This window comes from Acartia tonsa, chromosome 1 (genome assembly GCF_053477335.1).
Source record: "Acartia tonsa isolate MP-2025a chromosome 1, ASM5347733v1, whole genome shotgun sequence".
In the NCBI taxonomy this organism is placed as follows: Eukaryota; Metazoa; Arthropoda; class Copepoda; order Calanoida; family Acartiidae; genus Acartia; species Acartia tonsa.
Genome location: NC_137260.1, coordinates 55,300,873 through 55,313,879, shown reverse-complemented (window position 1 = coordinate 55,313,879; position 13,007 = coordinate 55,300,873). Strand labels below are relative to the sequence as shown.

At 30.7% G+C, this 13,007-nt stretch overlaps 1 protein-coding gene across 4 annotated transcripts in view; it reads left to right on the top strand.

The window, feature by feature from the left end:
• GABA-B-R1 (gamma-aminobutyric acid type B receptor subunit 1) overlaps nt 1-13,007 on the top strand; it is a 111,957-nt gene that overhangs the window by 59,660 nt on the left and 39,290 nt on the right. For all 4 annotated transcript variants that reach the window (XM_080166598.1, XM_080166588.1, XM_080166605.1 and 1 more), the window contains 5 exons: nt 4,966-5,023; nt 10,607-10,695; nt 11,688-11,758; nt 12,166-12,222; nt 12,494-12,632. In XM_080166598.1, coding sequence (XP_080022724.1) covers nt 4,966-5,023; nt 10,607-10,695; nt 11,688-11,758; nt 12,166-12,222; nt 12,494-12,632 — 414 coding nt within the window. The remainder of the gene's footprint in view (nt 1-4,965; nt 5,024-10,606; nt 10,696-11,687; nt 11,759-12,165; nt 12,223-12,493; nt 12,633-13,007) is intronic.

Here is a 13,007-nt window from a genome sequence, read left to right as displayed (position 1 = left end):
CAGATATATCATTACATTATATCCAGTATAGTATCCAAAGAACTTGATAGAATGTTACCCAAGTGCATATTTATTTATTTATTTTGAATTTTAATTAGCAATGAAATTTTCAAATAAAATTTTTACTCATTAATAAAAATGCAAATAATACAAACTAAAATCTGTCTGAGGGAAACCCAACGATAGCTTTCTGACAGTTCAAATTACCAAAGTAAAAGATAAAAAATTTTGGGAGAGAAAAAACTTCATTTTAACAAAAGCCATTAATATATAGGTTTATAAAAAGTTATGTTTTTTACTTTAAACTAGCTACCTGAATTTGATTCTATACTTTATCTACACACACACACACAGCTTTTTCATTAGCATTTTATACGAACCACTGCGCTATCCCAAAACTGGTTTATTAGGCTAGAAATAGGCCTAGGCTTGAAATAGGCCTGAAATAATATTTTCCTACGTTTCCCATCCCTTATCCCTGGTTACATGTAAATATAAGATTCCTAAAAGTTTTCAAATAACCAATTATTTCGTGTTATTTGTTGTTTCTACTGCAATTCAAAATATAACTGCGTACATCGTGAACTTAAAATAAATCTATTAAAAAATGCATAAGGTAAAATTAAACTAGGACAATTCTGTCCATAAAATACAATACATTATCAGGCAAATCAGAATACAAAGTTACTTTTATTTTATTTTGAGCAAAGAAGGTGTATCAACTTTTTTTTTATGGCTAGCCGGTTCTTTTAGTAAGTAGTAGATGTAAAATTTTTCATAGAATTCAGATATGCAATCGTTTTTTTTGTAGACCTCTTATTTTTTAAGTAATTTAAGTTTTTTAAAAAAATAATTAAGTCGGTTTTAAGGTACTAAAACGCAACAAAATAAAAGAAGAAAATGGCCAGTAAGAACAAAAATAGTAAGATCTTTAATTTGACACCTTACTTTTAAAATTCTGTTGAGTAATTATTGAAAAAATCTATTTTTTTAACCTCGGTTTAATAAAAACTTTAGACCTAAATATTTTCTCAAACAGACATAAAAAACATGGGTTCATATATACCTTTAGAATCAGAAAAATATTACGAATCCATTGTAAGCAAAATTGAAAAAAAGTAAAAAAATAAAAAAATATAAAAATGGCCAATTGTATTTTTTGTTCTGGCAACACTATCGTCTTCCCTTTTTTACCCCCTCTTTACCCCCTCTATACCCCCTTCCCATTTTTATACCCAATTCAAAAGTTAAGACGTTGCCTGTACAATATAATATGATATTTTCATATAATTCCTTTTATTGTAGTTTATATACTATATTGTAAACTTTTTTTTCCAATTTTGCTTACAATGGATTCGTAATATTTTTCTGATTCTAAAGGTATATATGAACCCATATTTTTTTACTTGTGAAATGATAAAATTGAGTTTAAAGTTTTTATTCTCGTGGGTTTAAAAAAATCGATTTTTTCAATAATTACCTGACAGAATTGAAAAAGTAAGGTGTCAAATTAAAGATCTTACTATTTTTGTTCATAATGGCCATTTTCTTTCTTTTTTTTGTTGCATTTTAGTACCTTAAAATCGACTTAATTTTTTTTTTTAAACTTAAATTACTTAAAAAATAAGAGGTCTACAAAAAAACCGATTGCATATCTGAATTCTATGAAAAATTTTACATCTACTACTTACTAAAAGGACCGGCTAGCTATAAAAAAAAAGTTGATACAACTTCTTTTCAATATTGTGATGTACATATTTTTTAGTAGCAGCGCAACTAGATATATAGATGAATAATTAATTGTTTGTAACCAGTTAATCCTATTTTCATGACAAATGCCAGAGAGAAAAAAGGAGAGTTAGAATGAGGGGTAGGGAAAGAGAAATACAATATCCCCGAAACTTAAAGCATCCTTTAAAAAATTTAAAAGCTAATAAATTAGAGTTGATGTTGTGATAAATGAGTAACTGAAAGGGAAAGTAATGCCTCTTATGGGGCATTTCTTCGTATTTATACAGTAGCCTTTCTCCTATTTCTAGCCCCTTTCAGGGGCTTTAACCCTGTGGGGCCAATTGCCTAACCTTGCGGGGAAATCACCTAAGTTGATATAACCCGTCCCAACCTAATATAAAATAACCTATCGAAAGCCATTATGAAAATACGACGAATTTCCCCTGAAGAGGCGTTGCCACGAAAGGGACTATACCCGGCAGTTTTCGCTGTATTGCGGTATTGATGATTTGATATTGTGTCACATTTGGCATAAATGTTGTTTTGGGTTAGGTAAATGGATGATGCCAACTAAAAGCCCTCCCCAAAATATAAAATCTTTAAAAGGTTAATTTGAAGAGGGAAGGGGTTTAGTTCACTTACAATAAAAGAGATAAAACTGGAGAGAAAATTGAATTTTTTATTATGATATATTTCCAAAAGTTTTTTTTGTAATTTCTGTTAGAAGTACAGCTGTTCTAAATTAGGGACAATAATAGGGCAATTATGATACCATACGTCTTTTTTTCATGAAAAGTTTATTAGCTGTGCTATATTACAATTTGGATTTATGTACCTTACATAAAGTTATATAAAAATTATCCCAGCTTCCTTAATTATTGACGGATTAAAAAACTTGCTTAAAAACATTTTTCGGTGACAAAAGCTTTATTACGAAAATTTAAATTTCTTTAATTGTCTATTTTTACTTATTATATAATAATGTACTGTTCTTTTTCGATCCTAAATAAAAAAAAATTGTTGCTACTGCGCTTCTTATTTTTCTTGTTTAAAGTAACCTGTTCAATTTATATTTTTGAGTACAACATTTTTAAATTAAGAAAAATGGAAAAATAATATTTTGCAAAATTAAATTTCAAGAGAATAATTGAATAATAAAACAGAAAAATAAACTTGTTATTTTCTTAAAATTAACCTTATGAAGGCAGAATTTATACGTGTACTTTAAAGTTTCATAAGTTACAGTAGTATTTCTTAGTAGCGAAGCTTTCTGCCAGTAACACTTAACAGTCGGGACTAGTACTGGTCGGGACTCCTTTGGGACCTTAAAAATTTGACTGTTCGTACTTTTGTCCGTCTGTCTTAGTACGTTAGCAATAAACTCTAACTTTGGCTTTGGAAGAGACATAAAAATAGTTCATTGGAACATGGATTATCATTCCAGGATTCCTGGCACCCTGTACCCAACAAGATGGAGATATTTAGATAAATTCCAACTCTCAGTTATGTGCATGCAACACCCATTCTGATAAAAGTCAGCTAATATTAGATCTCAATTCTCTGAAATCAACTGTAAGACGTTAGTCATGTATGTCAGTATATCAGCATATGAGGTAGGTTTAAACATAAATGCTGTACTATTTATGGATGTATTTGTCCTTGATAGCAATTATAAATCACTTGCACCCTATTCTTCATCAATATATTAATTGAACTAAATGCATTGGGAGATTTTTATTTTCTAATAGTATGTATGGCAGTTGAACAGTAGATTTCTTAGATAAATATTTTTTTAAATTTTTTACATAATAAATTTTAAAATAAAATGTATACAGAAAAAGATAGCAATACTAAAAGGAATAGCTTCGAATTCAAAAAAAAAAATCAAATAACCAAAATCAAGGAACCGTAGGAAATTTTACTATTAAGAAAAGAGATTTATCCCAACTGCCCTACTGATATGTAATTTGGATGGAGAAAACATGTGGAATGCATTTCAATTACACATAATTAATAAAGTTCAAATAATATTGGGGGTATTCCATCCCTCCAACCAAAATTTTCACAAAAATTAAGGACAATGCTTACTTGCGAGCGTCTAAAATTTGAAGTCAACCGCGAACAGCCTCAAAGGTTTGCTGCCTGCTAGGTATCCTAAATACTAAAGTAACATGATGGCTGTATGATGCATTATGTTGTCAATAGCAGGATTTATCGTTCCTCATTTTTAAGGAAGATTTTAGATTTCTTAGATATAAGGATCTATGACCAAAAAAATAGTTTTCTTTGTTGTCTAATTCAGCCGCAGCTTCCATTTTGTTGATTCATTGAAGTTAAGTTGATATGGTCGAACACCATTACATATTGAGGGGGGGAGGGAAGACATTGTACTATTCCATTCAAACTAAATAGAGCATAAAGCCAGGGAGTAGGAGACAATGGCAGTAAATTTAATCTGCAACCCTTTTATCTATAAATTATGTAGAATAGCAAATAGAAAGTCGTTACAAACGGAAAGTTTGGAATGTTTATTTTTGGTTCATTGAATTATCCCTGTATCCCAGGCATGCAGCAGTTTGCCTTTTTTGTGATTCTGAATGTGCATATGATTGCAAATATTAGAGTTGCTACACTTCAATAACATTTGCTCGTCCGTTCATCGTCGTCTTTGAGGTGAAAATTTAGACTGTTATAAATAGCATCAATAAGTGTTAGAATTTAAAATAACACCCATCATACAGCAAACTTTTAGTAAGAAGGACCTTTGTCTTTACCTTTGATTGGAAGAAAAGATCTTAAAATCTAAAACTCGTTTTAAAACCAATTCGTTTGCAATTGTCCTATCTGTGTATTAGTCCTTGCTAATCTTTTTCTGTAACGTATTTGATATCATAGATACAGGGATTGGATAATGGACAATAAATTAATCCTTTCTCAATTTATTTATGCAAAAATCTTGAGCGGCTTAATTATAGTGCCTAATAAAAAATGACGTCATACAATAGAAATAACCGATGATAGGCCATTATACATCGTAATTGACCAATAGTAAAATGTATACTGACCTATCATTGGTCATTTCTATTGTTGACGTCATTATTTATGAGGAACCATAAGATGATTTAAAAGTCTGACTTTAAAAAGTAGACAAATTTGGGAGTTATAGATTTAGATAAATCTAATTGTTATTGTGCTATCACTGTATTCCTGTAAGTTGATGTAATTTATTTTTAGGTCGGACGGTTGCACAGTTTAATGAGTCTCTGCTTGCCAAACTAAGACAAGATGATAGGTAAGCTCACTATAGTTTTGTACATGTTTGAATTACTCTGTATTAGTAGAGTTATTAGCCAAATTATAATCATATGGTAGGTAAGATCACTTTAGTTAGGTACTTACTTGGATTACTCTGTATTAGTAGAGTTATTAGCTAAATTATGATAATATGATAGGTAAGCTCACTATACTTAGGTACATATTTGGATTACTCTGTATTAGTAGAGTTATTAGCTAAACTATAATGAGATGATAGGTAAGCTCAATAAAGATAGGTATATATTTTGATTACTCTATATTAGTAGAGTTGATAGTTAAACTAAGACAAGATGATAGGTTACACACTTTAGATAGGTACTTACTTGGATTACTCAAAATTAGATATATGAATTGAATATATATTATTCGGTTTTCTATAGTATCAAAGAGTTATAAGACGTGTACAATTTATAGTAATCCATTAGTTAACCTAACCGAACTATGTAGACCAATATAATCAGACTTAATATAGTTGTCCTTTCCAAAATTAATACTTACTTAGTTTGAGTGGCTGCTGTATATATTTATAAAAAGTTAAATAAGATGGTTTTGTGGTTCTTAAGAGAAAATAATATAGTAAGTGAGGATTTACAATTTTGACAGGTTTTCCTAACAAATTACTATATTTTAGTTTTAAAAAAAAAGTTTTTAAAATTTTTTTCTGGGGGCAGTTTTTCTTGGGAGGGTGGTGCTACCCTTCCCCTTAATAATTATAAACTTTTCCAGGACCTTTGAGTTGGTAACCTGTAAAGTAGAACCAAAACGGATCAGCGGTTCTGTTACTTTAAAAAAAAGATTATTTTATTAAGTTCAATTTATCATGATGTATCATTAATGTTATTCTAGCAAACGCCTCATGGACGAGTGGACATATTTTATTACAGCTTCGCTACGAAAAATTATTTATATTAAACTGTCCTTTAGTATGTACTTAAATAGTTAGAAAATATTTTCATCAATTAGTGTGGGTAAAATCTAAATCTTTCACTTAAAAGATTTATAAGAAAAGGGAAAAATAGATCTTTGATTCTGTTTAAACATTTTAAACATTTATTTAGCCATAAATATATAGGATAAAGAATTTGAATCTTTTATCTTCTATAATACAAAGTAGAACGATGTCTGTCCGTCCGTCCGTCTGTCCGTCCGTCTGTCCGTCCGTCCGTCCCTTAAGATCTCGGTAACCACTGAACCGATCGAATTCTACTCTTCAGGGAATATACCTTCTGGTCCTGTGGTGGTTTTAGGCTATTTTCTTGGGGGGTTGGACACCCCCAACCCCCCCCAAAACAAAAATCCCCCCCATTTTTTTTTTTGTAGAAGATTTCCTTGGTCCTTTTACGTATTTCGCCAAAAAAAAAATTGTTTATCACCTCTTGTGGCAAATATTAGTGGCTTTGCCTCTAGCCTCTGGGGTCCACGCCTCTTTTCGGGGGAGGTTTTCTCACCCTCAAATATAATTGCCTTTGACCATAGTATGGATAGTATGTATTTTTCCTATAATGTTTATTTAAGTTTTATCACAATAGCACATGCTAAATGTTTCTTAAAATCTTAAAAACAGCTCATTATCAAGCAAAATCTAATTAGAATTTTAATTAAAAATTTAAGGTTCTGTTTTCATTTTGTTTTTAAAAAATTAGGCCATAAAACCTTTTTATGTTTCACATTCTTTACAGGAGTAGGGCTTCTATTTGGTTTATTTTGTAGCTATAGCTATGTTTACAACTTGTAATGGTGCTTCTACTTTATATTGATACCAGCGGATACGCCCTTAGAGGACTCTAGGGGCACTTGAGGAGGGGGGAGTTGAAACCCAAAACCCTTTTATTTTAGATAAAAAAAAAGTTTAAATATATTTATTTTGGGAAGGGGGAGGAGTGGGGTTGAGATGCTTCGGTACAGACAGACAAACATCCTTCTACTCTAAGATAATATTTGGTTCCTCGAGTAGACTTGTTCTATAATTATCCGACCTTTTGTTCAGCAATAATAAATTTTAGGAATAAAGTCTCCACCCAAGTTAAGTTGTTTCCTCATTATAGGCATCACTTTTAAAACGTACACGCTTGCAGTAGAATTAATTTATTTCTCGTATAATCTGTTTTAAACACTTGAATAGGTGCATAATTTTTGTGGTAATAAAATTTACTGATTATATGATTATATTGATTGTCTCGCAATATGACAGTCAATAAATTTATTACTTTAATATCGCTTCGATACTTTTAGACATAATCATTATTACTAATACACTTAATTTTAAAATCTATATTGACTGTGGTGTAACCCTAGAACGTTTACATCCTTGTTTAATTCTGTGAAGAAAAGTTCTTGTGTGCATTACCTTCCCCACAAGATTCACATTTAAAAATCATCAAAAATCGCATATTATAATAACAGCACAAAAAGGTTTTATTCCAATATGCCTTTGTTCCATCATTAAACACTATTTATTTTGACATTGTGAAGATTTACAAACATGAAAAGCTATGCTAATATGATAAGATGCAGAAGTGAATACACACCTACTAAGAAAAGTTTTAACTGTGAGTAACAAAATTAACAGAATTAACAGCAAATTAGGAATTATTTTCAGGGAAACAGGGATAGGACAATGGACATAAAAACTTACTCAACCATCAATAATGTGTAAATCCTCTTCTAATACTATTTCAAAAGCTTGGCAAATAGGACATAGTGTATAATAAATCTAAGCCACCCAAGACAGAATATTATTTATTGTAAAACTTAAAAGAGAAAATAAATTAATGTTCCTCTTCCTCCCTGAATTATTTTAGCCCTCCTTAATTTTCTTATCCTTGTAAAATTTTTCATTTTCTGTTTTAATCCTCGTAGTGGATTAGTTTTACAACTTAAGGATAAAATTTCAGGGAGAGTGGAGTCAATGAAATTAATGAAAGTGAAATTAATTCCTTAATTTCTTCCTTTTTTGCCTATATTTACCAATAGTTTAACTCTGCAGATTTGCTGGGGGATCAATGATTTAATGCACATTGTAATACCCCTTTATTCCTGATTAATTTATTAAGAAATTGTTTTAGCTAACCCTCACTGTTTTCTTTTTCCGTGTAGCAGCAAATCTGTACCATGAAATTGTCCGTAAGTTCCTAAAAAGTTAAGTAAGCAGAAATTGACAGTTTTTAAAAGTTTATATAAAAATTTTTAAGCCACGATTTTAGCTGATTCCATATTTCCACTAAGGTATGCTTAACTGGTATATAGGTTAGGTAAAACTAGATATTATAATATACCTAACTTTTCTTTGATACATCCTACTTTTGTAAGAATTATGATCTATATGTGTGGATAGGTAACCTTAAAGATTGACTAACCCATATTTAACAGTTAGGGAGTTGAATCCATTTTTATAGAAGCAGAAATATAATCTATGATTATGGTTTGGACCCTCTAAAACTGTAATCTACCTTTCCACTTTCCCCTCTCTTGGTGAAGATATCTTCAACGCCGATACGATTTTTGAAATGTAAGATTCTACTTTCCCTTCTCTTGGTGAAGATATCTTCAACGCCGATACGATTTTTGAAATGTAAGATTTCACTTTCCCCTCTCTTGGTGAAGATATCTTCAACGCCGATACGATTTTTGAAATTTAAGATTCCACTTTTGCCTCTCTTGGTGAAGATATCTTCAACAAGAGAGACAAAAGTGGAATCTTATATTTCAAAAATCGTATCGGCGTTGAAGATATCTTCACCAAGAGAGGGGAAAGTGGAAGGGTAGATTACAGTTTTAGAGGGTCCAAACCATAATCATAGATTATATTTCTGCTTCTATAAAAATGGATTCAACTCCCTAACTGTTTAAAGGTAAACATAATTATTTATCTTATTTATTGAATATCTGTTAATCAAAAGTAATGAATTTTAATCGTTGTTGCTTCACTTCTTTATATATAAAATTGATCTTGTTCTTCATTTCTTCTAGATATGGCTTGTATACAATTTACAACATGTTAAAACAATTTTGTGTTAAAAGAAAATTAGGTAAAATTTTTTAACTAAATGATAATACTGTATACAGCATAATATCATGACATTATCTAAGCCCACAGTAAAAGTAAATATATTCTAACTGTTAATCTTATTACTAAATAGCATTACTGTCTAGTATACTGTCCCAAGAATATTCTATCCTGCAGTAAATAGATTCTAAGTTTACACCTTACCATATTACTAAACAGTAATACTGTAAAGCACACTGTCCCAAGAATATGTTATTTTACAGTAAGTATGTACATTCTAAGTTTACACCTTACCATATTACTAAACAGTAATACTGATCTTTATACTGTCCCAAGAATATGCTATCCTACAGTAAATAGATTCTAAGTTTAAACCTTACCATATTACCATACAGTAATACTGGCAAGCATACTGTCCCAAGATGATGTTATTCTACAGTAAATAGATTCTAAGTTTACACCTTACCATATTACTAAACAGTAATACTGCCAAGCATACTGTCTCAAGATTATGTTATTCTAAAGTAAATAGATTCTAAGTTTACACCTTACCATATTACTAAACAGTAATACTGCCAAGCATACTGTCTCAAGAATATGTTATTCTACAGTAAATAGATTTTAAGTTTACACCTTACCATATTACTATACAGTAATCCTTGTAATACCCAACAAAATCCTGACACTAAACAGATAGGTACATAAATAGATTACTCTATATTAGAAATTTTTACTTTCATTTCATAGTCTACTCTTTGGAAATTTGAAAGATCATTATTTATACATAACTATCCTAATATACAAAATAGTAAGCTTTTTTGTCTGTAACTAAGTATCTCACTAACCGCTGAACCGATTTAGTTCTTTTTTCTAAGTAATCTTAAAATATGATTCAGGATGGTTTTAGGCTATTTTATTTTTGTATTTATGTCTTTGGATGGTTTTAGATCATTTTTGCCCTTTTCAAGCTCTAGAAATACAGAGCCCCTAGATGCTTAGGGCCACCGCTAGTAAATTCTTAAGATATTACTTTATTGTCTGAACCAAAATATAAACAACACCCCTTCAAAACATAGTAATCCAATCTTGTACCTAACCACTAAGCCCCTATATACAACAAACAATGTCGGTGAGATTGAAAAAAAAGTGTCCACCTTTAACAAACAAATAAAAAGATTGTCTTTTTTTTAACAATACATTTCGTATTTATGCAGCTTTATTGTGCATTTATTTGATTACTTTAGTCCCATTTATTTAGTCTCTACAATAACATTTACAGATCAAGGCATTTATTTCAGATAAGTTTTTCAATTTTTTTTTAGGATGCAGCGGCTTAACTTATAATAAGGTCTACAGATAACCTGATATAGTCATTTGTCAATAGTGTACTCTGGGTGCAAAGCTAGAGAATACTCGCGTAAAATTGTTATTTTTCGCGCAATAATGTACTCTGTCTGTTATAATGCCAGATATGAGTATGTGCAAGCATAGTACGTATGTTCAGCCGTTTGGCCGGTAGCAACCTTTGAAATTGTCAAAAAAAATATTTTTCAGGTATGCGAGTACATTAGCCAGGAACCTGATGCCAGAAGGATACCTGGAAGCACCCCTGGCCTATGATGCCGTTTGGGCTATGGCGTTAGGTAAGTTAAAATAACAACAAAACATAATATGCGAGACTGTGGTACCGACATTCAGAGACTGTTTATCTAAAAGGGTTTCTTAAATACACAAAGAGTTTTTATTTTAGAATAGTTTATAAGTTAATGCATCACTTTTGTTAAAGGATCTTAAAAATTGAAAGTAATCTTCTTATTTTAACAATTTTAATACAGAAATGGCTTAATTTTGCATTAAACAATTATGAGCATTTTATATTTTGTTCTTGAATTACTCTATTTAAAAAAATTAAGAATCCAAACGGATTTAAATTTAAGGCTTCGTCGCGGCTGACGTGCGGCTGCCGAGCCCTTGTATATTTATTTACACTTACAAATATAAACAGAATTAAATTCTTAAGGAATTAATTTCTTTAATCTTCCCTTTTTAATCCCTAACTCCTTTTTAATCCTTTTTTGTTGATCCATATTTGTCAACTTATTTAACAACTGAGGGGGAAACAAAACGAAAAAATTGTCAAACTATTTTGAAAATAGTTGAAAAAAATTGTATTTCCTTTATTTTGTTTATAGATTAACAAGGATATTCACGTCCTTAGGAGTTAGTATCAAATAATAAACATTTTTTTCCCTTCATTTTTCATTTCACATTAGCATCTAGGTTATCTGTATTAAAAGATGTAAAAAGGAGCAGAAAAAGCCAAAAACCCTAATAAAGTATAAAAATGAAATAGATTAAAACTATCAAGGGACCTAAAAAGGCTCATCTAAAAAGAAAAGCTCAAGCAATTTAATAGTTATTAAAATCTTATGGCTCAGATATAGAAAACTTTACTACTTTATGTAATAGGATTAACCGACTGCAATATTAACATTTATATTTATTAAAAATATCTAACAGGAAAATGTGAATTCACTGACTTTATCTACAATCTACATACAAAAGTGTTTAAATGCTGCGCTTCTTCTAGATATTATTATTTTTTAGACTAATTAAAATATTTATTTTTGTTTAGCATTGAATGAGACAGCACGCATCCTGTCTGCCCAGGGGATGTCCCTAGTGGATTATAACTATGACAACAAGGCATAATAAAATATAGATGGACATTAATATTAATAAAATTAACAGCTGCAAATTAAAAGGTGTCAATGGCCGAGGATTGTTAATTCATTGGCGGATTTAACTGCCTCAGAATGAAAATGATGGCGGTTAGGTTCAAATTTCACGTTAGAACAACGAACAATTGCCATTTTATGTGATTCATTATTACACAAAAAAAACTTGACCGCTAAAACAAGGAATAAAGTCAGAGTTAATCAAATTAATCTGATAACTGTTTTCTCCCCCCAATATTTAATATAAATATAGCAAAATTTAAAAAATCAAAATAAAAGCTTACGTTTAGTTCAATGTTTGAAATATTTATACCTAAGGTTAGCTTTGCAGAATAAACTACATGACTAAACATCTATAGTTTTCTATGCACTAAGGCCATAGCTGACATTATGCAACAACAGATGGAAGAGGTCAAATTTCTAGGCATTTCGGTGAGTTAATTTTACCTTTATATTCATTATAGAAGAAAAAAACATTTGATCCACTTATTTTTAGCTTTAATCACATTAAAATATTCTTTTGTTACGATAACTTTTTCGATTCTACCTTTTGTAGAAAAACTATTTTACAAGACTTGCGTGTCGGTTTGTACCTATGCTGTAAATGCATCTAGAGGCTCTATGCTTTTAGCCAAAAAAATCGAATGACGTTATTTAGTTGACGTCGAATCAAGACTACATTTTTGACATCATCATTGTTTAGGGATCTGTGGCTTTCAGTCAAGAGACTGGAGACCGTATGGCCTGGACCAAAATAGAACAGCTTATCAACCAAAAATATGAAGTGGTTGGCTACTATGACCAGAGGACTAATAATCTTACCTGGAACGTTGATTCAGAAGGTTTGTTGCTATTTTGTAATAAAGATCTATTAGTTTTATAAGATGGACAGAAAATATGGTTTAACAGAGTTCCGCCAGGGGGGAGGGGAGTGTGACTATATACCTTGACACCCCCTTTGGCTGTTTTAGGGGGTTATATGCCCTTGTAAAGGAGGATTTAGAGGGTTGTAGAGGGGTATAGAGGGGATGGATACCCCCTTAGTTATGTCAGATGGATAGAAACACCCCCTTCTGCACGCCTCTGTCTACCGAATATTTGTATCTGTATGTAATCATAAATTGTTTGGTTATGCTATACAAAGCAAGTAACTTGTTATTACTTTATTACATGCATATTGCATTTCAATATGGTATGATTTGCACATACACTCTATA